This window comes from Microcaecilia unicolor, unplaced genomic scaffold (assembly GCF_901765095.1).
Source record: "Microcaecilia unicolor unplaced genomic scaffold, aMicUni1.1, whole genome shotgun sequence".
NCBI lineage: Eukaryota > Metazoa > Chordata > Amphibia > Gymnophiona > Siphonopidae > Microcaecilia > Microcaecilia unicolor.
Genome location: NW_021963423.1, coordinates 43,336 through 67,956, shown reverse-complemented (window position 1 = coordinate 67,956; position 24,621 = coordinate 43,336). Strand labels below are relative to the sequence as shown.

The window sequence follows — 24,621 nt, the reverse complement described above, 5'->3', positions numbered from 1 at the left end:
GATTTATATGTTTAAAAAAATCCTTTATACTCCACCTTTTAAGACACTGCGTACCTGCTGTATAGTGATGGCACAAGGAAAGCAAGTTTGGTCCAATGAAGACTAACTCAAAAGAACCTGTTCCTTAGCTGGGCCCTAGTATTACCATACTGAAAATGCGATCATACTATGCCTCTGTGGTTATGTTCCACTAATAAGTTAAACGATTAACTGGCTTTCTTGAAAGGATTATATAAAATTTGGATGCATGGCTAGGAACACAAACATACACTTATTTATTCAATATTACAATTCCTCATGCACAGTCACAAAACAACCTTTTAGGGTGGATAGTGTTCACAAAGAGCTCCTTTTATTATTGACCAGATAGAGATTAAAATTTTGGCACAGTATAACTCATCACAAGAACAAAATATAAGAAAACCAATGGACTGCATTAGGGGCATAGAGACCATTTAGTTATGTTTAATCAAAAGAGATCTGCATGAAACCAAATATTTATTTTGACTTATAAAACCACTTGCCCCTGAAACATGTTCAAAACAAAATAATCCATTTGTGTATCTAAAAAGTAAACTTCTACAAAACAACAACAACAACAACAACCAACAACAACAACCATTTCTAAAGCGCTACTAGGGTTACGCAGCGCTGTACAATTCAAACATAGGACAGTCCCTGCTCAAAGAGCTTACAATCTAAAAGACAAGAGAACAATCTAAAGACAAGTGAACAATCTAGAGGACGAGTGAACAGTTAATCTGATAGGGTGGATAGATTGGGGTATTTTATATTTCTCGAGCGGTTAGGCGCCGAAGGCAGCATTGAAGAGGTGAGTTTTATGTTTAATCATTTTTATTGCAGAAAGATATATGACATTACAATAACGCAATTATCACAAACTTACTTTTATCAACATCCCCCCCTACCAACGCCCTCCCCTTTCCTGCCCTTTCCCTCCCTATCCCTCCATCTTATCCCTATACCCCCTCCCTCCCCTTATCCCTCCCACTCTACTTATGCAACCACTAGGGTACCCTTAATAGTTAACAAGCCTGCTCCTGGCAGTTGGGGACATTGTATTGAGGAAAGGGCTCCAGATATTCTGGAATTGTCCAGCCTTGGATTTGAAGTCTGCTACTCCCAATCTTTCAAACCGCAACAGTGTTATCATACGTGTCCGCCACTGGGAGTAAGTGGGATCTTGTCGGGACACCCATTCCGCTAATATCACTTGTTTAGCTACTATGATAGACTTCTGGACAAAAGCTGTAAACCCTGCCGGGACAGGATGTATAAGTTTCGGACGCCCCAGTAGTAGGGCAGAGTCATATTTCCAGTCTGTCTTCCAGATTTTTGAAATACAATGAATCAAGTTTGTCCAAAAGCGAACCAAGCCCCCACAAGTCCAGAGCATGTGTCCCAGCGTGGCCCCAGCTCCCCCACACTTAGGGCACTCCCCCCAGGGGGAAAGTCCCATGTGGAAGGCTCTTCTCGGGGAGATGTATAAACGGAGTGCCACTTTATATTGTGTTTCCCAGTGCGAAGTTAAGGTAGACTGCTTGCATATCGTTAGGATGTGTGTTTTAAATTGTGAGACTGTCAGATCTATTGGTATGTCCTGTTGCCACATGTCCAACAGTTTAGCATAATCTAGTTCTTCAGCAGTGTCTCTGATATGCCTGTGGTGAAATTTAAGTGGGACCCTTTGTTGTGCCGCCAGAGAAAAGGCCGAGGCCAGCTCCTCCTGAACATCCTCTGCCAGGTCCTCCCACGGCAGGGACTGTACATAGTGTCTCAGCTGGAGGTAGTGGAATTTATCTGTTGGAAGTAATGCAAATTCTTTCTGTAAATCTTGAAACGACCTGAGCTTTCCCTCAGAGGTGATGACATGGGATAAAAACACCATCCCTTTCCGCCTCCATCTCTGAAACGCTGGGTAGAGTAGGCCAGGCCTGAAGTCTGGGTTTCCACATATTGATAAATACGGAGTGGTTTTTGCCGAGAAGTTATGAAGCTTGCAAATCCATTTCCATACAGCTTTTGCTGATCCCATTATTCCGGTTCTTCTCAATATGTAAGGTATTTGGGAACCTTTTGTGTGCAGGTAGCTGCTGAAATGAGTTTCAGGGTATATCTGCAGCTCCAAGGACGTGTTCGTGTAGTCCTGGGTACCTCTAAACCAGTCGTTTATGTGGCGCATACCACTGGCCACAGTCATGTGCTTAATGTTCAGGAGTCCCAGACCGCCATATTCTTTCGGTATACACAACGTGGTGTAAGGAAGGCGAGGCTTTTTCTTTTTCCATATAAAAGTCTGTATGATTTTTATCAGCCTCTGCTCGTCTGTCCTCTTTAAGAATAGCGGGAGAGTTTGAAATGTGTATAGCCACCTGGGGACTATGACCATGTTGACCAGAGCAATCCGTCCCAGCAACGAAAGTGGTAGTGGTCCCCAAGTTAGCAACTGCTTGTTGGTATCTCGTAATAACTGCAACACATTCTGTTCGTAAAGCTTGGACAAGTCCATGGGGATAAACACTCCCAGGTATTTCAGAGAGGTCTGTGCCCATTGCAGAGGGAAGGTCCCAGGCCATGTTGTGCGCACCTCCGGGAACACTGGGAGGGCAGTAGATTTGTGCAGGTTTAGTCGAAAGCCTGAGTATCCCCCATATATCTCAATAATCTCTAACAGTTTCCCCAAAGTTCTAGAGGGCTCCCTCACCACCACTAACAGGTCATCTGCATAAGCTAAAATCTTTATGGTGTGACCCGCCAAATTGACCCCCTGTAGATCTGGAGCTGCGAGGACCGTCCGTATCAGGGGTTCCAGGGACAGGAGGAACAGCAATGGGGACAGGGGGCAGCCCTGCCTTGTACCCCGCCCAATCTGGAACTCTGATTCTCTAATGCCATTCATTAGTACTCCCGCTCGAGGTTTATCATAAAGTGTTCTTATAGCTTGCATAAACCATCCCTCCAGGCCCATTACCGTTAACGTTTGAAACATAAAGTCCCACCCGACCCGATCAAAGGCCTTTTCAGCATCCAGGCTCAGGATCAAGGTGGGCACCTCAGCTTGCTGGCTAGACGCTATAGCCAGCAGGGTTTTCCTGACATTGTGAGCTGACTGGCGGCCTCTCACAAACCCCACTTGTTCTGGGCCTATCAGCGATGGCAAGCATTGCGCCAGACGCTCTGCCATCATTTTTGCCAAAATCTTTATGTCAACGTTTAACAAAGATATTGGTCTGTAAGATTCTACTTTATCGAGGGGCTTCCCTGGTTTAAGGATTAATGTTATCAGCGCTGTGTTAGCGTATCTTGGGAAACTTCCCTCCTCAATGACCTCCTGGTAGTACTCTAAAAGTGCCGCCAGTGCTTCCCCTGGTAAGATTTTATAGTATTCCCCGGATAACCCGTCCGGGCCTGGTGCTGACCACAGTTTTAAGGTTTTAATCCCTTGTTGTAGCTCAGACAGTGCTAGGGGTTTGTTTAAGATCTCTAACTGTTCTTCCGTCAGCTTGGGAAGGCCTATCTTCTGTAAATATTCTCGCGTTTTTTGTTCATTGGGGGGCGAGTTTGCCTGATAAAGGTCTTTAAAGTACTCTGTAAATGCTTGCCCTATCTTTTTGCTGTCTGTGATGAGGTTACCCTTGGGATCCTTAAGTGAGGTCACCGCTCTTGGCGCACCTACATTTTTTATTAGACGTCCCAGCATTCTACCTGCCCGGTTTCCAAACCTCTGCAGCTTATACTTATAAAACAAAGCTGATTTCATTTCTCTCTCATGCAGCAAGCTGTTTAATGCTATCTGGGTGGCTTTCAATTTTTCTAGAGTGGTGGTCGTGGGGTGGCACAAATGTCCTCTTTTGGCCTTTTGCAGCTGCCTCTCCAGTAGCAGGATGCTAGCTGCTTTCCTTTTGTTTTTGACACTGCAATAGGCTATTATAGCACCTCGTAGAACAGCCTTGGAAGCTGACCAGAATAGTTCAGGTTGGGTATCTGTATGGATTTTATTATGCTCTATATACTGTCCCCAGCTTTTCTGTATATGTTCCCGCAAATGGGGGTCAAAGTGCAAATGAGCTGGGTATCTCCACCCTATCCCCCCTCCTGGGTCTGGCATGAGTTTGAGATCTACCCACACTATAGCATGGTCGGATATTACTTCTGGGCCAATGACTGCTGCGTCTACTAGGTGAAAAAGAGAGCGAGCTAACATGATGTAATCAATTCTAGCAAACGTGCCATGAGCCCTTGATCTGTGCGTATAATCGCTCTCTCCGGGGTGTAATATCCTCCACGGATCTACCAGATCTAGGGTTCTATTAAAAGTTTGGAATTCTCAAGCCCGCGTCCCTCGGTACTGAGAAGCTATAGTGCTGGAACAATCCTGATGGGGGTCTATTACTGCGTTGAAGTCTCCCACTACTATCAAGTCTCCTCCCCCACTCTGCAAGCATTTCCCAGTTAGAGCTTTGAAGAATGCTGCATCAAAGTTATTAGGCCCATAAAGGACCAACAACAACAAATCCCTCCCTGACATCCATATTCTTAATAGAATGAAATCTCCTTTGGCTCCTTTATCCAGTACTGTAGCCTTATATGACAGTCCTTTACGAAATAATACAGCGACTCCCCCTTTCCTCCCCTGAGGAGGGGCCGCAAACACTTCGCTAACCCATAATTTTTGTAATTTAAGGTGCTCTTTGTCTGTCAGGCGTGTTTCTTGTAAGCACGCTATGTCAGTATATACCTTTTTAGCATGGTTAGAATCTTAGATCTTTTAATCGGGGAGCTTATACCACCAACATTCCAGGATATTATTCTAGTGGTCATTGTGTCCATTTTCGCTATCCTCATCAAATTTGCCCCTCATTTTTTTGGTTCTACTCCCTCTCCAAAGATTTTCATGGTCCCCCCAGCTCCAGGTTCGCTCATTCCATCTGTCCCCTTTAATTGTGGCCCCATTGTAAACTCTTATGACCCCGACTTGCCTCCTGCCCAAACTTTTGGTACCTCTGACTTCCTTGTTTGACCCGTTCCCTAGTCTTCCCCCCCCCCTAGTCTCCCCCCTCTCTGTCCAACCCTTAGCCATCTGCCGGGCCAAAGCCTGGTTTCGGCTCGAGATCACCTGATTAGCAGGGAGCCCTCACCCCCATTTAACATGTAATTCCTTACTTACTGTAATTATATTATATTAAGGCGCTGTCTCACAGCAAGTACTAAGCATACCCTCAGTCCTCCTCAGAGATGCCATGTTCCCGTAATCCAACTTTAGCCTCCTCCGGAGTTTTAAACATGCGCCATTGTCCTTGTAGTGAGACTTTCAGCAATGCTGGATACTGGAGTATGAAGCGGGTTTGTTTCTGCGCTAATGCTGCGCATATTTGGTGAAATTTTTTCCGTTGCTCCTGGACCCCGGCGGAGTAATCCTGAAACATAAGGACTGGTCGCCCCTCATGTTTTAAATCCCCTCTGCGTATCTTAAATCCATTTAAAACTTCCAATTTGTGGCGATAATTAAGTATCCGTGCCACTATCACTTGCGGTCTTGTCTGGGTATCATTTTTACGTCCCACGCGGTGCGCGCGCTCAAGTACTAAAGGCCCCAGAGAGTCTGACAGTGCCAGTTCCTTGGTTAACCAGTCCGTAAGCCATGTCACTAAATTTCTATCTGGAATATTCTCTGAGATACCCACAATTCGTATGTTGCTTCTCCGGGAACGATTTTCCAGGTCTTCTAGTTTATCTGCGTGTTCCCGGAGTTGTTGCTTTATTTCACGGATATCTGCGCTGTACCCCTGTGAGTCATCTTCTAGGGCCGAGACCCTTGTTGCCAGATCCTCCATGTGAGTCTCCAATCCTTCTAGCTTAGTATGGTAGGCATCTATTTTAATCTCTAGAGCGTCCCACTTAGGCTGCCAGGCCCTCGCTACCGCCGTTGTCAGTTGTTCTAGTTGCGATGCTGAAAAAACCCGGTCAGCCTGCAGCGGTTCGCCCGCCATTTTGAACTCCGGGGTAGGCACTTTACTCTTCTCTTTCTCCATTTTCCCGGTGCGTAGTGCCATTCCGACTGGAGTTTTATTTATATATTTGTCCATATAGTCTCGCTGTGGCCAGCGGTTGATTTCTAAACGCTAATGAAGCGATGTAAATGTAATTTCAGGGTGAGGGCCCTCGAGCTGCAGCAAAACGCGTCTGCTCAGCTCATTGCACCACGTGATCTCCCCCCGAAGAGGTGAGTTTTAAGCAGAGATTTGAAGATGGGTAGGGAGGGGGCATGGCGTATGGGTAAAGGAAGATTATTCCAGGCATAGGGTGAGGCAAGGCAGAATGAGCGGAGCCTGGAGTTGGCAGTAGTGGAGAAGGGTACTGAGAGAAGGGCTTTGTCCTGTGAGCGGAGGTTGCGGGCAGGAACATAGGGGGAGATGAGGGTGGAGAGGTAGTGAGGAGCCGCAGACTGAGTGCATTTGTAGGTAAGGAGGAGGAGCTTGAATTGTATGCGATATCTGATCGGAAGCCAATGAAGTGATTTAAGGAGAGGGGTGATATGAGTATATCGGTTTTGGCGGAATATAAGACGTGCAGCAGCGTTCTGAACGGATTGAAGGGGGGATAGATGGCCGAGTGGGAGGCCGGTGAGAAGTAAGTTGCAGTAATCGAGGCGAGAGGTAATGAGAGCATGGACAAGAGTTCTGGTGGTATGCTCAGAGAGGAAAGGGCGAATTTTGCTGATATTGAGGAGGAAGAAGCGACAGGTCTTGGCAGTCTGTTGGATATGCGCAGAGAAGGAGAGGGAGGAGTCGAAGGTGACTCCGAGGTTGCGGGCAGATGGGACGGGGAGGATGAGGGTGTTATCAACAGAGATAGAGAGTGGAGGAAGAGGAGAAGTGGGTTTAGGAGGAAAGACAAGGAGCTCGGTCTTAGACATGTTCAGCTTCAGGTGGCGGTTGGATATCCATGCCGCAATGTCGGATAAACAGGCCGATACCTTGGCCTGAGTCTCCGCAGTGATGTCAGGTGTGGAGAGGTATAGCTGGGTGTCATCAGCATAAAGGTGATACTGAAAACCATGAGACGAGATCAGCGAGCCCAGGGAAGAGGTGTAGATTGAGAAGAGAAGGGGTCCAAGGACAGATCCCTGGGGAACTCCAACAGATAGTGGGATGGGAGTGGAGGAAGATCCATGGGAGTGTACCCTGAAGGTGCGGTGGGAGAGATAAGAGGAGAACCAGGAGAGGACAGGGCCTTGGAACCCAAAAGAGGACAGCGTGGCAAGAAGTAAATCATGATTGACAGTGTCAAATGCGGCGGAAAGATCGAGGAGGATGAGGATGGAGTAGTGACCTCTGGATTTGGCCAGGAGCAGGTCATTGCAAACTTTAGAGAGTGCCGTTTCAGTCGAGTGCAGAGGGCGAAAACCGGATTGAAGTGGATCGAGGATGGCGTGAGAGGAGAGAAAATCAAGGCAGCGGCTATGAACGGCGCGCAAACAGATGAAGTATAATTCCATGTGCCCCAATAAAAGGAGAGTCTAATGTTACTTACATTTAATTTCAATATATTCCATCATCTTTAGAACACCAGGCTTCCCACGGCAGATTACAATAATTAAGATGAAGTTTGAACCCATCAGGAAACAGGATCTCCTCACTGAAATTTGGTCATTAGTATTGTATACTAATAAAGATGGTGACCTGATCGGATGCCAAAACGGGAGCTCTGCTGAAGATCGCTGGGATCTATCGGAGATCGCGATCCGAGTAACCCCGTTGCACACGAGGAGGTGGAATACCTCCACTAAACGAGATCGCCTACTCGGGAGCAATGAAAGAGGATCGCAAGGTACGAGCCGAGAGCCGAAAAGGAGACGAGACGGTGACTCGCAGGGACTTGCGATCTGAGACCACGAGGCAATCAACTGGCCGACTTTGTGGATCGGCACTCCAGCCGAACATCCAACTAAATCCGAGGCCCTCAGCTGCGGCGATCGACCAAAGAACGGCCGTGAAGTAGGGGCCGAACGCAGCTGCTCGCCCATCTTGAGGCCCGACCAGTCCAAAACCGGAGGAAAATCCAGTAACCGGACAGAAATCCAGCCGCACCAAAGCCACACCAAGGCCGCACTAAGTCGGCCGACTGAACGACCCGAAGTTGATTGTGGCTGTCTGAGCGGCGTACCAGTGGCCCGTCCCGTCCGAGAGGAAGAAGTGCGGCCTGACCCGACTGAGTGGAAGACCAGCCATGACGAGGCCGTGATGAGTCAGACCGACAACCCTGACTGACGGCCTCCGGTAGAGATCGCCACAAGGTCGTGTTCCCGCAACCACAACTCAAGCTCAGCACACCAGAGAGGCTTCCAAGGCATCCCTGCGCCCGGAGGACGATAGAAGAGAGACGCCGACCGCGTAGCCCGAGGAGACGAAGCGAGGAGCCGCGCATCTGAACAGGCACCGGATCATCCGACTGCCGGTTCCCCAAGCCATCCGGGAACGCAGAGAACCCCCTCCTGCATGCCTGCACAGGTTAACTCTTTGCTTGTTTGTCAGCTCCAACATTGTAGCAAAAACTCCTATGATAAATTGCATGCTTGTTTGTCAGCTCCAACATTGTAGCAAGAACTCCTATGACAAATTGCATGCATAGACACTCAACTACATGGCTACCATGTTTACTAAAATCACTGCAATAAGTAACTCTAGAATCTGACCAACCTATATGTCTCAATTGCACTACTACTCTTAAATACATCTCAAGGTTTTTCGAATGTAATGCTTTTGATGCCTGCTTATAATTGATCCTAAGTGCATTGCTTTTAATGCCCGCTTATAATTGTTTCTAAGTGCATTGCTTTTAGTGCCTGCTCACAATTGTTTCTGAGTGCATTGCATTACAAATGATTAACTCCATTTAAATATGTATGCCACTATAAACGTATTAACTGTTTCGTCACCGTGAAACATACGCCAAAACCTCTCTATCTACCTACTTCCAAATATTCTTGAAAGCCTACCTTTTAAATGTTCTATAAACAACCTACCAAACACTTAATAACACCATAAAGAGATACGAACTATTACCTGCTACATAAATTGAAATACATACTACAGACCTCAGAATAACAGCCAAAATGAACACCAACACACTGATTATAATAATTTACTTCCTCCCCCTAATATATCATGCATGGACTATTCCAAATACACACACCAATCTGCCCACAACATACGCACCCCATATACAACTTACGTATAACCCACCAGAACAAAAGAACAACAAACAACTAAAAGGAAAAACAAATATATACGGAAATAACCACCAGAAAGGGAAGAAAGGACATAGCAAAACTAGATATCAGGAAAGCAGGCAACTAATACAAATTAAGACATTAACGCCCCGAATTGAACCCTACCATTCAATCCAAATAGGATACCTAAATGCTAGATCAGTAGTAACCAAAACAGAAACCATAACAGACTGGATTACTGCAGACAATCTTGACCTCCTATTTATCACCGAAACCTGGGTCCATAACCTTCAAGACCCTATAATCTTAGAACTATGTCCACCAGGGTACAGAATTACCCACTGGACAAGAAACGGAAAAAGAGGAGGAGGACTAGCCATAATATACAAATCTGAATTCAACATCACAAACATAGCTGAATCCATACTACCACAACTTGAAATCGCTTCCATAAGAATAAGTCACCCAAACTTACAAGAACACCTTAACGCAGTTATACTCTACAGACCTCCAGGAAACTGGCGAGATAGCCAAACACACCTCATGGACTTTATCTCGAACACTTGTATCTCTTCCTCTAACTTTATCATAATAGGAGATATCAATTTACACCTGGAAGATCTCACCACAACAAGCACCCAAGACTGCAAAGAATTCCTACAGCTCTGGGACCTACAAGAACCAAATACGCAACCGACACACGAAAAAGGACACACATTAGACATCATAACACACAAATTCGACCACAACGCTAACTTTATATTAACTAATACTAATTGGTCACCTGTACTGTGGTCGGACCATTAAATAGCAAACATCACCCTCCAATGGAGAAGGAAAGACCTACCTAACAAACAAATACGAAAAACCTACACCACAAGAGGGAAAATAGACCCAGCTGAATTTTGGCAACAGATCTACATTGACGGATGGACAACAAAGACAGACACAATCCAATTCCTCTCTAATTGGGATAATAGATGCAAACTGATATTAGACAACATTGCCCCAATTCAAACCAGAACCTCGCACAGGAAAAACTCAATACCATGGTTCAATGAAGAACTGAAAAAACTCAAAACACAAATTAGGAAACTAGAACGCACGTGGAACAAAAAAAAAGATGATCCTACCCTTAACGCTTGGAAACTACTCCGAAGGAAATACAAATATGCCATAGGACAAACCAAAAGACAATACTACAAAACTGAAGTCGGGCCAAATTACAAAGACACACACAAACTCTTCCAACTCGTGAATAAACTATTAGACACAACCCCATTCACCAACAACAACAAAGACACTCCAGGAGCCGACGACCTGGCGAAATACTTCAACGAGAAAATCATAAAACTACGATTCAAAATACCAGCCAGCCCAATCGAATATACTACACTCCTAGAATGCCTAGACCCAGAACCCGGAATCCACCCAGTAGACAGGATCTGGACTGAATTCACTATACTACAAGAAGATCTTATCTCACAGACACTTAAAAGATTCGCCAAATCTCACTGTAAATTAGATATATGCCCAAACAACCTCATGAAGTCGGGCCCCCAACAATTTATAATGGACCTAACTAACCATGTGAATTTCATGCTACAAAATGGACTCTTCCCAAAGGAGAAAGGAAATATTCTACTCACCCCCATACCCAAGGATACAAAGAAAAATACTAATGAACTAACGAACTATAGACCAGTAGCATCCATTCCCTTATTCACCAAAATAACAGAAGGCATGGTGACCAAACAACTCACAGAGTAACTAAACAAATTCTCGGTACTGCACGATTCCCAGTCAGGATTTCGCTCTAATCACAGTACGGAAACCGTATTAGTCACGCTTATGACCAAACTCAAACAACTGATAGCAAACGGCAACAACATACTACTGTTACAATTTGACATGTCAAGCGCATTCGACATGGTTGACCATGGAATTTTATTACACATCCTCGAATACTTCGGAATCGGAGGTAATGTTCTCAGATGGTTCAAGGGTTTCCTAACCACCCACTCATATCAAGTGACATCAAACTCGACTACATCAGCCACATGGACACCTGAATGCGGAGTTCCACAGGGATCCCCCCTCTCACCGACCATATTCAACCTAATGATGACACCCTTGGCTAAGCTACTATCGAATCAGAATCTAAACCCATATATATATGCTGACGATGTAACAATCTTTATCCCATTCAAACACGATCTAAGAGAAATTTCCGACAAAATCAACCAAAGCCTACACATAATGAACTCCTGGGCAGATGCATTTCGACTGAAATTAAATGCTGAAAAAACCCAATGCCTAGTTCTCACCTCGCAATACAACAAGAAGGAATTTACCACCATCAACACACCTAATTTAAGTCTACCAGTCTCAGACACCCTAAAAATCCTTGGAGTCACCATTGACCGACACCTAACACTTGAGAATCATGCAAAAAACATAACTAAAAAAATGTTCCATTCAATGTGGAAACTAAAAAGAGTCAGACTATTTTTCCCAAGGAATGTCTTCCGCTACCTGGTACAATCACTGATACTTAGTCATCTGGACTATTGTAACTCACTCTACGCCGGCTGCAAATACTCAAAAAACTCCAGACAGCCCAGAACACGGCAGCCAGACTTATATTTGGCAAACCAAAATACGAAAGCGCAACACCCCTTCATGAAAAACTACACTGGCTCCCACTCAAAGAATGCATCACGTTCAAACTCTGTACCTTGGTCCATAAAATCATCCATGGTGACGCCCCAGCCTACATGTCAGACCTAATAGAACTACCACCCAGAAATGCAAAAAAATCCTCCCCCACAATTCTCAATCTTCATCCTCCCAAATGTAAAGGCTTGAAATACAAATTAATGCATGCATCAACCTTTTCCTATACAAGCACACAGCTCGGGAACACACTGCCACGTAACCTGAAAACGGTCTATGAAATGACCAGTTTCTGCAAACTCCTGAAAACTTATCTCTTCGACAGAATATATCATAAAGAACAACATGAGTAACTCTACATTCTTTAAGATATCCAGGAATGTTCTCTAATGTCTTTTGCTTATCATGTACCTAATGTCTATGGCTTTAACACTATCATGTATCTCACCATCATGTACCCAAAACTTTTGCTAAAACAAATGTATACTATTTTCTATTTCCAGAACTATGTATTTCACCATCATGTACCTAATACTTGCTGTTAAACCAAATGTACATTCTTTTCTATTTCCAGTATCCACGATGAATTGTAAGCCACATTGAGCCTGCAAAAAGGTGGGATAATGTGGGGTACAAATGTAATAAAATAAATATACAGATTTTAGTGTAGAAATATGAGCACAAAATACAGAGTTTAAAATTGCTGTTTCTACTAGCTATAATACTTTTTAAAGCTGTTTTGGTGATATTCAATTGTTATTTCATGATATTTATATCTACATTTAATATCTACATATGGGAAGCTTTCAAACAAATTAAAAAGCTGTCCAATAAGTAAAAAAAAAACCAAAACAACTTTTGTCCTCCACCTTTTAAGGCACTACTTATCCTACTGAAATAGCTTAGACGTGTTTACACATGGGCCAACAATAAAGAACGAAGACAACGTGGATACAGCAGCATAGGTTTGCTTGCTTTGAGTGTACTGGATGATGACGGCTGAGCGGGGGAGTGGAAACAGGGATTAACTAATAGGCTTCGTTGCTTACACTGGACTATACTGGCTCACTTCTACTCCAGTCTATAAAACCTTCTTGCTTGGGACCCACAGTTCCCGCGTCACGTGACGAGAAGCTCCACCCCCATCAGCGTGCTGCTGACGTCAGAAGAGCGCAGCGGCCGTAGTGATTCGGGGTGCACTGCCAGCAGGCCAGCCAGCTGCAAGAATATGGTGGAGAAGGAAGAAGCGGCAATCAGTGAAGAGGAAGCAGCGCAGTATGACCGACAGATACGGCTCTGGGGCCTGGAGGCGCAGAAACGGTAAGGCTAGAGGACAGGGGGAAACCGCAAGCGCTGCTCTTTCCAGCCCCGGCTTCTCGTTCTAGTGGCGAAACTTAGTTGGAAGGAAACTGGGCGGGGTAGGTCGGGAATAGAACCTAAGGGTAAGTGGCGTGCGGTGCAGGCTGGGAGTGAAAGATTAGGGGAGGGAGGGTCTCGAGAGGGATGCGGATTGCGGAACAGTCTGGTTCTTGGTTTTTCTGAAGAAGGTTTAATGGGAGTGGAAGCGAGCCTATCTAGTCCACTGTAAGCAAGAAAGCCAATTTGGTAATCTCTGTTTCCGCTGCTCCGCGCAGCCGTCATTGCTTTACACTCAAAACAAGCAAGCCTTTGGGCTGCTGCGTCCACGTTGTCGTATCTGTAACAAGTCTAAAGCTGTTTCAGTTGAATAAGCAGTGCCTTAAAAAGTGGGGGACAAAACAGTATTATTATTTTGGTCATCGGACAGCTTTTTAACTTATTTGAAAGCTTCCTATATCATAAAAAGCACATCCAACGTTCTGAAGCCGAGAAAGTGAAGCCTGAAGCAATCGTGCTCACTGTAAGGCTGTATCCATCCCCCGAATTGACGTCAGCGTGCTTCCGGGTATGTCAAACGCTGCACTGACCAACCGCACGACAGCAGCAAGAGGCCCTGCCCTTGCCACAATGCCACGCCCCTAGGTCGCTGCCGCCACCGCTCTCCCCTCCACCCCCCCCCCAAGATGATCCAACAGCTTTCCCCAAACTGCCACGAGGTATCTCCCTCCTTCCAAGTGTCAGGGTCTCCCTCCCACCCTCCCAAATCCCCAAGTTTCAGGATCCCCCCTCCCTGCTCCCTCCCTCCCAGTTCCAGGATCCCCCATCGCTCACAGTTTCAGGGTCGTCGTGCCTCCCTCCCTCCCGTCCACTGCCAGCCCCCCTCCTTCCGAATTTTAGAAGTCTCACCCAGTCAGGGTTACGGCAGGCAGCAGCATCGGAAAACGGCGTACAGGCTCGGGCCGTCTCTGACTCTCAGCTCAGGTCACGCCCTTGTGGAAACAGGAAATGAGGGCAGGACCAGAGCTGAGAGACGGCCCGAGCCTGTACACCGTTTACCGATACTGCTGCCACCGTCCGCCGTAACCCCGACTGGATAAGTGAGACTTCTACAATTTAGAAGGATGGGGGCTGGCACTGGACGGGAGGAAGGGAGGTACGACGACCCTGGAACTGGCAGCGAGGGAGGATCCTGGAAGTGGGAGGGAGACCCTGAAACTCGGCAAACTGGGAGGGAGGGAGACCCTGAAACTCAGAGGGAGGGAGGGAGACCCTGAAACTGGGAGGGAGACCCTGGAACTGGGAGGGAGGAGAGGAGGATCCCGGAACTGGGAGGAAGGAGAGGAGGGGGGGGGGGACACTGGCACACACTCTCATTCTCACACACACACTCGCACCCAGTCTCAATCTCTCTCTGTCACACACACACACACGCTCGCACATTCACTCTCTCTCTCACACAGTCACTCTCACACACTCTCTCAAACATACACACTCCGAGGAAAACCTTGCTAGCGCCCGTTTCATTGTGTTCAGAAACAGGCCTTTTTTTACTAGTGTAGATATAAATATTAGCTGTTAAAAAAAAAAAAAAAAGAGCGATTGGGGTGCAGTCTCTGCAGCTGCAATAGGGCAGCAGATTGCTAAGAAGAGCCTTGGGGCAGCGTCTCTGGAGTTGCTGTGTGTGTGAGTAGCCTGCTGAGCCTGTTTAGTAGCAGGCTTGCCTGGGAGTTCCCGCTATCGGCGGGAAGTCTGGCTGCGTGCCTCCGGTGAGTACATTTCTTTTTTGCCATTGGGGGACACATGGTATTGGTGGTGAAGGCCACCATAGGAGGCTCGTGTTGTGAGCAAGCGTTGGCGGCAGGGGGGTGAGTGCATGGAGGCACAGGCAGGCACCAGGGACTTCCTTTCTCCCGAGTGGAATTCAATTTCTGTTCTGAGGTGTTGGGCTCGCGTGCCATATTCTTTTGTCACTTCCCGACGCGGCTCCCGCTTTCCGGGTGTGGATAGCTTTGCACTCAGCTGGATTGCAGGGTTTGTCTTCGGGGGGGGGGGGGGGCTGCCTCTCCTATAGGGACCCCTTTAGGCTTTCCACTGATCTTTCCTGATTTGGGGGAATTGTTTTGTCCTTCTTTTTCTCTATGTCCAATGGTTGAAGTAGCTTTTGCCCCCTCAGCATTTGTAGCCTGCCCCTTTTGGGGGTTTCTTGGGTACAGAAGTGGCTTTGCTACCCTCTGCGGTAGATCCAGTGTTCCAAGAGAGGCAGCTGGGTGCTGCGTTGGAGGTGGGGTTGTTGGGACCCCTCTTTGGTTTCCTCTCGGTAGCTTTGGGCTTGAGGGAGTTTTTACACCAGTCTCGGACGGATGTGTTCTAGACAGCACGGTCTTCCAGAAGGAATATGATGGTCCTGCTGTAGTGCGCCTTGTTTTTCGGGGTGCAAATCAGCCGATCTGGGGTCTTCTCTGGGGCAGGGGTTTTCTGTCCTTTCTCATGAGATCATTCTGCTGCTCCTTATGCCTATGTGTTGCAGAAGTCTAGTAGGGGAACTGACAGTTCCTTTTTATTCTACCTTTAGAGATTTCTGGCGTGTTCCCTGTCTTAGTCTCCAATGATGGATTCTGCCCCAAAGAGGGGATATTTGCTCTTTAGCTCAGCAGTAGGGTCAATTACTCCCCTATCTTCTTCTGTTCAGAGGGAGTCATTTCAGGGCAGTCCCTTTCTGCACAGAGGCAGCAGGAATTGCCTGAGCTGGAAAGCCACGTTTGCCTAAGTGAGTGCATTGATGGCAGCAGTCTCCAATAGGTCTTGCTGTCTGTGGTGAGTTAAGATTTTCTTATAGTTCCTGCGTTGGTTAAAGGCTGTTCCTATAGTGGGAAACAGTGGACAGCATCAAAGCAGGGCTCTCTGTGTGTTGGGCCTCTTTAGTATTTTAATTTACATTTATGGTCCCCTTGGTTTTTTTTTTCCTAAGAGGGCAGGTGCTTAAACACCCTGAAAGTTTCCCTCACTTCCTTTGTGGAACTCTATTTTTATTGGCAGTATAGGCATTGCCTATGAGCTCACCACCCTGAGTGCGCCTGATGTCTTTTCATCTTGGAAGCTCAGCAGGGTCGGGCCTGATTTCTACTTGAATGGGAAACCGCGTGGGAATACCAGGTGCTGTAGGTTTCCCTCTCTCTCTCTTTTTTTTTTTTTTTTTTTTCCTTTCTGCTCCTTTACAAGGGAGTTTCTAGGCTTACTGCTGTTGGCTCCATGTTTCTGTGGGAAATATTATATACAGTGCAATCCGCGTAAGTGCAAGGGTCTGGGACCAAAGAAATGCATGCAGTTAACCGGTGCTATTATTAAAAGCAAAATTACAGAGCACATCCGAGGACATGGATTACTGAGACCAAGTCAGCATGGCTTTTGTGTGGGGAAATCTTGCCTGACCAATTTACTTCAATTTTTTGAAGGAGTAAACAAACATGTGGACAAAGGGGAGCCGGTTGATATTGTGTATCTGGATTTTCAAAAGGCGTTTGACAAGGTACCTCCTGAAAGGCTACAGAGGAAATTGGAGGGTCATGGGATAGGAGGAAATGTCCTATTGTGGATTAAAAACTGGTTGAAGGATAGGAAACAGAGAGTGGGGTTAAATGGGCAGTATTCACAATGGAGAAGGGTAGTTAGTGGGGTTCCTCAGGGGTCTGTGCTAGGACCGCTGCTTTTTAATATAGTTATAAATGATTTAGAAATGGGAGTAACTAGCGAGGTAATTAAATTTGCTGATGACACAAAGTTATTCAAAGTCGTTAAATCGCGACAGGATTGTGAAAAATTACAAGAGGACCTTACGAGACTGGGAGACTGGGCGGCTAAATGGCAGATGACGTTTAATGTGAGCAAGTGCAAAGTGATGCATGTGGGAAAAAAGAACCCGAATTATAGCTACGTCATGCAAGGTTCCACGTTAGGAGTTACGGACCAAGAAAGGGATCTGGGTGTCGTCGTTGATAATACACTGAAACCTTCTGCTCAGTGTGCTGCTGCGGCTAGGAAAGCGAATAGAATGTTGGGTATTATTAGGAAAGGTATGGAAAACAGGTGTGAGGATGTTATAATGCCGTTATATCGCTCCATAGTGTGACCACACCTTGAGTATTGTGTTCAATTCTGGTTGCCACATCTCAAGAAAGATATAGTGGAATTGGAAAAGGTGCAGCGAAGGGCGACTAAAATGATAGCGGGGATGGGACGACTTCCCTATGAAGAAAGACTAAGGAGGCTAGGGCTTTTCAGCTTGGAGAAGAGACGGCTGAGGGGAGACATGATAGAGGTATATAAAATAATGAGTGGTGTGGAACAGGTGGATGTGAAGCGTCTGTTCACGCTTTCCAAAAATACTAGGACTAGGGGGCACGTGATGAAACTACAGTGTAGTAAATTTAAAACAAATCGGAGAAAATATTTCTTCACCCAACGTGTAATTAAACTCTGGAATCCGTTGCCGGAGAAAGTGGTGAAGGCGGTTAGCTTGGTAGAGTTTAAAAAGGGGTTGGACGGTTTCCTAAAGGACAAGCCCATAAACCACTACTAAACGGACTTGGAAAAATCCACAATTCCAGGAATAACATGTATAGAATGTTTGTACGTTTGGGAAGCTTGCCAGGTGCCCTTGGCCTGGATTGGCTGCTGTCGTGGCATCGTGCTGGGCTCGATGGACCTTTGGTCTTTTCCCAGTGTGGCATTACTTATGTACTTAACCGTTGTGACCCAGAGAAGTTTGACATCTGATAAACATATGTACAGTACTGTTTATTATACGTACAGTATAGTCTCCATTAACTGACGTTATACAGTCTCCTTAAACTGACGTTTGGCTTACTTGAAGTAATCGGTCATAATCCTCTGTACACTCTTGTCTGTGAGTTACATAGACTTCGTCTGCCAGACAGTAAAAACTGTCATAGCACTGACATCCAGTGGCCTCCAGATAGGCCCACATGTTGTTGAGACTCTCCAGCGCTCTTGCTAAACTGACAGAAGGTTGTTGAATTTCGTCTTCATGTGCCTCGCTGCTCATTTCATTATCAGCTGTTGCCTGCGTATAGGCGCATATCTCGACATCAGTGCTGTCGTCAGCTGTTTGTAGATCATAACAGCTACGTAGTGATGAAACTCCTCTACAGTAACACCGGCTGGGACGTCAATAGCCTGTTCATCCGACGCGTTTACAACAGCTGCATCTGTTTCGTCCCTCTTCAAAACCCTAACAAAGCTTGCCCGCTTGTAGAAGTTCACAATGGTTGCCTGTGTAACATGATTCCAGGCTTCTTTCTGCATATGTAGGGAATCCAAGAGTGATAGATTACAAGCCAGTTCAACAGCACGTTTATCCTTGCCAGTCTGGTCATCCATAACGCTCATCAGACGACGTAGCACAAGAGCCCGATAATGTTGTTTGAAATTAGCTATTATGCCCTGATCCATAGGTTGATCGGAGAGGTAATGTTTGGTAGCAGGAAGACCAACTTGACGTTAGGCAGCCTGACATCATCACTGTGTGCAGCACAATTATCACAAAGCAACAAAATCTGACGCTTTTGTGCCCGCATTCTAGTGTCTAACTACTTTAGCCACTGCTTCCAAATTTCCCCAGTCATCCATGAATTTGTGTTAGCTTCGTATGACACAGAAAGTCTTTTAACATTCTTGAAGCAACGGGGCTGTTTGCTCTTTCCAATGACGAGGGGTTCCAACTTCTCACTCCCATCCATATTGCAGCAAAGGAGGATCGTCAGTCAGTCCTTTGATGTTTTACTTCCTGTAGTTTCGGCTTGTTTGAATGCAAGTGTTCCATCAGGAATCGCTCGCCAGTAGAGACCGTTTTCGTCAGCATTGAAAATGTCACGAGGTGCAAACTCGTTCAAGATGGTAGGAAGAACTGAAACAACCCAATTTTCAGCACCAAAGTCATCAGCATCTTGTTTTTCACCATGCTGTTTCTTGAATTTTATGTTGTTCCTCTCCTTCCATCTTTCCAACCATCCAACAGTGGCTTTGAATTCAGTTAGTCCAAGACTTTCAGCTAGCTGATGGCTTTCTCCATAAGCAGTGGACCACTGACAGGCAACTGCCTGCTCCTGACTCGAGAAAACCACCGAAGAAGAGCATCTTCTACCTCCTTGGCTTTTCCCGCCTGTTTTCGTTTCTGGTGTGGATTTGTATTGTTTTGCCAGTCTTCCAGAATCTGGTCTTTCTGCTTCAATACGTGAAATTTGACTGGGATTGACACCATATTCTTTAGCAATAGATACTTGACTTTGTTTGTTTTCTAGTTTTTTAAGAACTTCTATTCGTTCAGCTAGTGTTAAAGTCTTACAGTTGCGCGACGATGACGACTCCAGTGTACACTCTAACAACATTCTTTCGCTTATTCTGCCTGTGGCAGTTAACCAACGAGATTTCAAATTTACCACCCCTTTGTCACGCGCCAATCAGCTTCCATATTCCATGCTTGCAATTATGCGGAGTCTTTCCTGCAGAGGAGTGGTCTTAAACCATGCATATAAGCGAATCTTGCACATCAGTGGTGTGCTAAACCAAAGTTTGTTCCCATAGAAATTGATGGCACCAAAAACGGGACCGAAGTACGGCATGCAGTTAAACAGAGCATGCGCTTATCCGACGTGCACTTAAATGGAGTGCACTGTAGTTATTTTCTGGGGCTAGTGCTCTGGTCTCCATGGTAACCATGGAACCTCAGTGCTGCCATGGGGGCATTATCTCCAAGTGCAGTAGTTTCAGCAAAATAGTTTTTTTTTTTCTGGAAGGTAGCTGGCTTTCGACCTGAACGTCACAGCTTTAAGGCTGATCTGTGCGTCATATTAGAAGCTATGGACCTCAGCTCCTTTTCATATGGGGCATATTACACTTCTCTCTCTCCTACATTGCTTGCCTTGACAAGCAGTTCATTGCATAGCTGGGACAGATAACACTACACTACAGTGCCAAAGGTTTGCTGTCTTGGTTTCCCACAGCAGCTCTGCTCTTCAAGAATTGCACTCGGACACTGGTCAAACTATTGCATACCAGCTCCAGCCTCCACTGTATCAGCGGCACCTCTAGCTAGCTGTATGTTGTAGTGTCTCCAAGGATTTTATTGCACGTGTTTTAATTTCCCCCTCTTGGACCTCTTTCTGACTCCAGATCACACGGGGGACTAAAGATACCTATTTCACATAACAGGTTCTGTCTGGTTTCTCCAACCTCCATTGTCACCCAATCACAAGGAGGTCTGCTCTGGGTTTGCATTAGGGGCTGTAATCGAATTCTAATTCCCATAACTACTGCTTTCTGTCTTCCTGGATCTAGGTATACTCTGGGCCATTTATGTTCCCAGATAATGCCTAATAAAAATCTGTCTAAGTTTCTCCAGAGACTGAGTGTATGTGATCTGCCTTATAAGCTAAATGTAAGGTAAAGAGAAGTTAGAATAAAGACAGAGATAGGTTTAAATAGATAGATACATTTTATTTCTTACCCAAAGACAAGTCTTCAAGTTGGTACGAATACAGACATCAGACTTTAATCAGGTACATTCAGCAGACAGATTCTGGGTATAACCGGACAGAGCTTCGCCGTCTGACAGAAACGTTGGGGAGGATTCCAAAGCTATGGCAAATTGTCCCCTCTTTTATACACAAACCTCTCCATAGAAGTCAATGGTGAGATACCTAGCTCTCAATTTCTGAGATGATACTTTCCCACGCAGTCTTATCAGCATGTTTTGGGAAGCGTTGAGATAACAGTTCCACATCTGTCTGTGTCGCAATACTTTTAAGAACTCTGTATAACCTCTGTAGCCTTCTATACAAAACTAATAGACTCCATTTTGTTCATCTGATTTAAAGTGACAGTTGTACCAGTTTGTGTCAGGACTCATTGTTCAGACCTGCTTTTTACAGATTCTGAAATATTAAATCATGTACTTGTTATTTGGCCTAGTCAGTACTTCTTCAGTTATTTTAGCTGTTAAAGGTATGTAAATTGACCCATCACTATTCCAGTGGATGGATCCCAAGCGGGGACACATATTAACTTACAGGAAAAGCAAGTCCTTGCGCAGCCAGTCATAGATTTTTAAACCTAGCTGGTATTTTTACAGCCTGAGTCCTAAAATCTGGCCTTCCACCCTTCCGGTGGGCATCTTGCTGTAGTATAATTATACATTCCCCACTTGTCACCCCCTCTGAGGAGGGGTGACACAAAGCTCGTCATCATCCATTCCAGAAGGTGGCAAGCTATCAAACGAGAGGGGGAGTTTTGCTCTTATGGGTTGCTAGCAGATATTATGCCAGACAGAAAACTTCAATCTTAGGTGGTATATTTTTGGGCATATGGAATTCCCTTTATATTACTCAACCCCTTGGGCTTTATCCTGATGTCATCTCTCTTGAGACTTAGTCAAACCTGTAGTGAGAAATGTTTTTATGAATGGGACTAATCCACGAGTTCATTTACAAAATCCCATGCAGTATAGGTATACGGGTAATAGCAATTTCAGGTGGATCATACTAATAAATACTTTCAGGTTTTGTTATGACTTCTATTGTATCTGTTGCATAGTACATGGGGAGATAATCTAATGTATCTTTCTCAGTGGTCCTCGGAAGGAATAGTGGTTTTGATTAAGCATTGTTATGGGCTCAACAAATATGTGGTTAGTATTCAGATTGCTGTTTAAGGTTATAGGTATTCAGAATCCTTAAACAGGTCGGAATTCTTGGATCTTACTATTACTCATCATTGGCATCCAATCATGAGCACTAATAAGTGGATAACAAGTATGAGGTTGCCTCATACAGCAAAAATGGTAACAAAGGTCATGCATGGATCTTGACATATGCATAATGACCTGGAAGTATGGGAAGCAATTTATATATCCATTACCCCACTTGGAGCTTAGTCAAACCTACAGAAAGACATGCAACGTAAGTAAGCCTACACCAGAGTTAAACAATTGCATAGCTGGTTGATACTAACAGAGTTTACATCTACATTATGATATCTTAGCCAGTATTAGGGTTTGATGTTACCCTTGTATCTGAGCAAGATCAACTTCAATTTTAAAATTACCTAAACAGAAATAATAGGGAAACTGTTAGAAAAACAATTAGAACAATAAAGAACAATAAAGAAAATAATAGGAAAATAACATAAAACCTTTTCAATATCTAGACAGGATTACTGCTAAACTGAAAATAAAATAAAATATGAATCTATAATGTCCATAAACAGCAACAGTAATCCTCAAATTAAGTATCAGTTCCAAATTCTCTTTCATCGATCATGGTTGAGGCAGTGGAAGCGCTGAAGAATCTGGACGGAGATCTGGAAGATCTAACAGGGCTGGGTTTTCAGGCTGGCTTGCTGAAGGAAGTTGTCGGTCTTGAGATGGTTAGGCTTGTAACATCTGGTTCTCTTTCCCATGGACCCAAGACTTGTGGTCCAGCAGTTTGTAAAGGTCATTGCCACAACCTTGGGGGATCTAACATCATTTGGGCCAGGATAGATTTTGAAGACGTACTTGTGGTGTACAAAGTGGGATCTTTTCATGTCTTTATTCTAGGCATACACTATCATAATCAGTCCATCAAGAATCAGGCTGGCAAAGGAATAAGCAAAATAACTGTATGCTTGAATGACACATAGCTATATCTTAGTGGGCATAATCAGTGTGAATTGAATAGGCATGAAAGACAATGTAAACATAGAGAAAACAGTGCTAATTAAGTGCAAAAACAAAAGGGAAACCAGAAGGGTTCAATAATGAAAAGCCAATTTACATAAACAACAATAGTATATATGAAATTATATCTCCTGATTGGTAGGGGTCAGAGCTTCAACTTCAACCCTCTTAATACTAGGAATTGGGATTTGCATAATATATCTACACTTCTGGCTTGCATAATGTGCAAGACAGATTGGTAATTATTACAAAGACATGATCAAATAACACTGGTAAAGTATATGGAACAAAAGAGAAGATTACAAAAAACAATTAAAATTTAGAGATGATGGTAAATGTTCAATTATTGATGTATGGAGGGCAATGCGTTGCAATCTATAGCCAATAGATATGGAATCTTCACCTGTGATGACTACCATTCACCAAGGGTTGAGCCCTCAGCTGCAGGAGGCCAGCAGGACTTATAAGGTAGATGATTCAGGAAGAAGGGTAGCTTAGGAAATAGTCATAGTCAAAGCAGAAGACTAATGTGCAGAAATTTAAAACTCATAAGTAGTCCAGGTGATGGAAGTATCTTTTGGAATCACAATCGCTGTCTGTTGTAATAGAGAGCTCATACGTAAAGTGACATGTAGGTTCTGAAAAAGATGAGAAGCCTGCAAAAATATTCAATACAACAAAACATTTGAGAGCATAACCAAGAAGGGCTACATTAATGACATCATTTGGACAAAAGAAAATTCTCATTGGAGAAGTTGGTGCTTCTTTTTCTTGCCAGAAGTCAGTTGCAGTAGAAGTACTAAACTAGAATAGAGGCGGTAGATCAGAAATTGGATTGACAGTCTTCACTCAACCTACAGGACTTAATAAATAGAGGTGATATAAGAAGTAAAATCAAGTGGTCAAATCTCAGCATAGGACCATTAGAAAGAATAGATTATAGAATGCATTGTTAGTTCCTTTGCGCATCAGTAGGTGGAGCATAGTGTCAATATATAATATCACAAATTACCTGTATATTACATGTGGCTGGCACAGGAAGTCAGCAGAGTCTGAGGAAACATTGTGGTCAGAGTCTGCTCCAGGAAAATGCAGTCTTTAACATGATATTTTAAAATATAGAGAAAAGCCAAAATCAGAAATGTAAAAACTATATATTTCTATGAGGCCTTCTCACGTGACCTTTACAAGGTTTAAATAGGTCAAATGAGAAGGACAATAATCTATAGTTCTCTGTAATAGTTCACAACCAATTTGGAAAATAAAACTTATATTAAATTTTAATTTGATCATTTCTATGCTTTCACAATTTTGGGCCCTAAATTATGACAGCATATGAAGATTCACATTCAGAGGGATAGCTAAAAATAGGCTTATATATTCCCAGCAATCAATTTACAATTTAGAATATATTTTAAATACAGAGGAGGAGCAGCTTTATAAGCAGAAGACAAGAAGTAGGAGCATTTCTTTAAACATTTTAGTAACATTCAAAAATCAAGAATATAATAACAATTTTTATTAATGCAATAAATGCAATAAATGCACAAATTGACCAGTAGGCTATGTTCATATGATAAATGGAACAGCTTGTAAGCCTACA

At 44.4% G+C, this 24,621-nt stretch overlaps 1 protein-coding gene across 1 annotated transcript in view; it reads left to right on the top strand.

Moving 5' to 3' along the window:
- Window positions 1-13,098: 13,098 nt before the first annotated feature.
- The window catches only part of LOC115459315 (SUMO-activating enzyme subunit 1-like), a gene marked incomplete at its 3' end in the record, with an annotated part of 52,914 nt that continues 41,391 nt past the window's right edge, over window positions 13,099-24,621 (top strand). Inside the window, exon 1 of the mRNA XM_030189158.1 lies at window positions 13,099-13,249. Within this exon, the coding sequence (XP_030045018.1) occupies window positions 13,158-13,249 (92 nt within the window). The remainder of the gene's footprint in view (window positions 13,250-24,621) is intronic.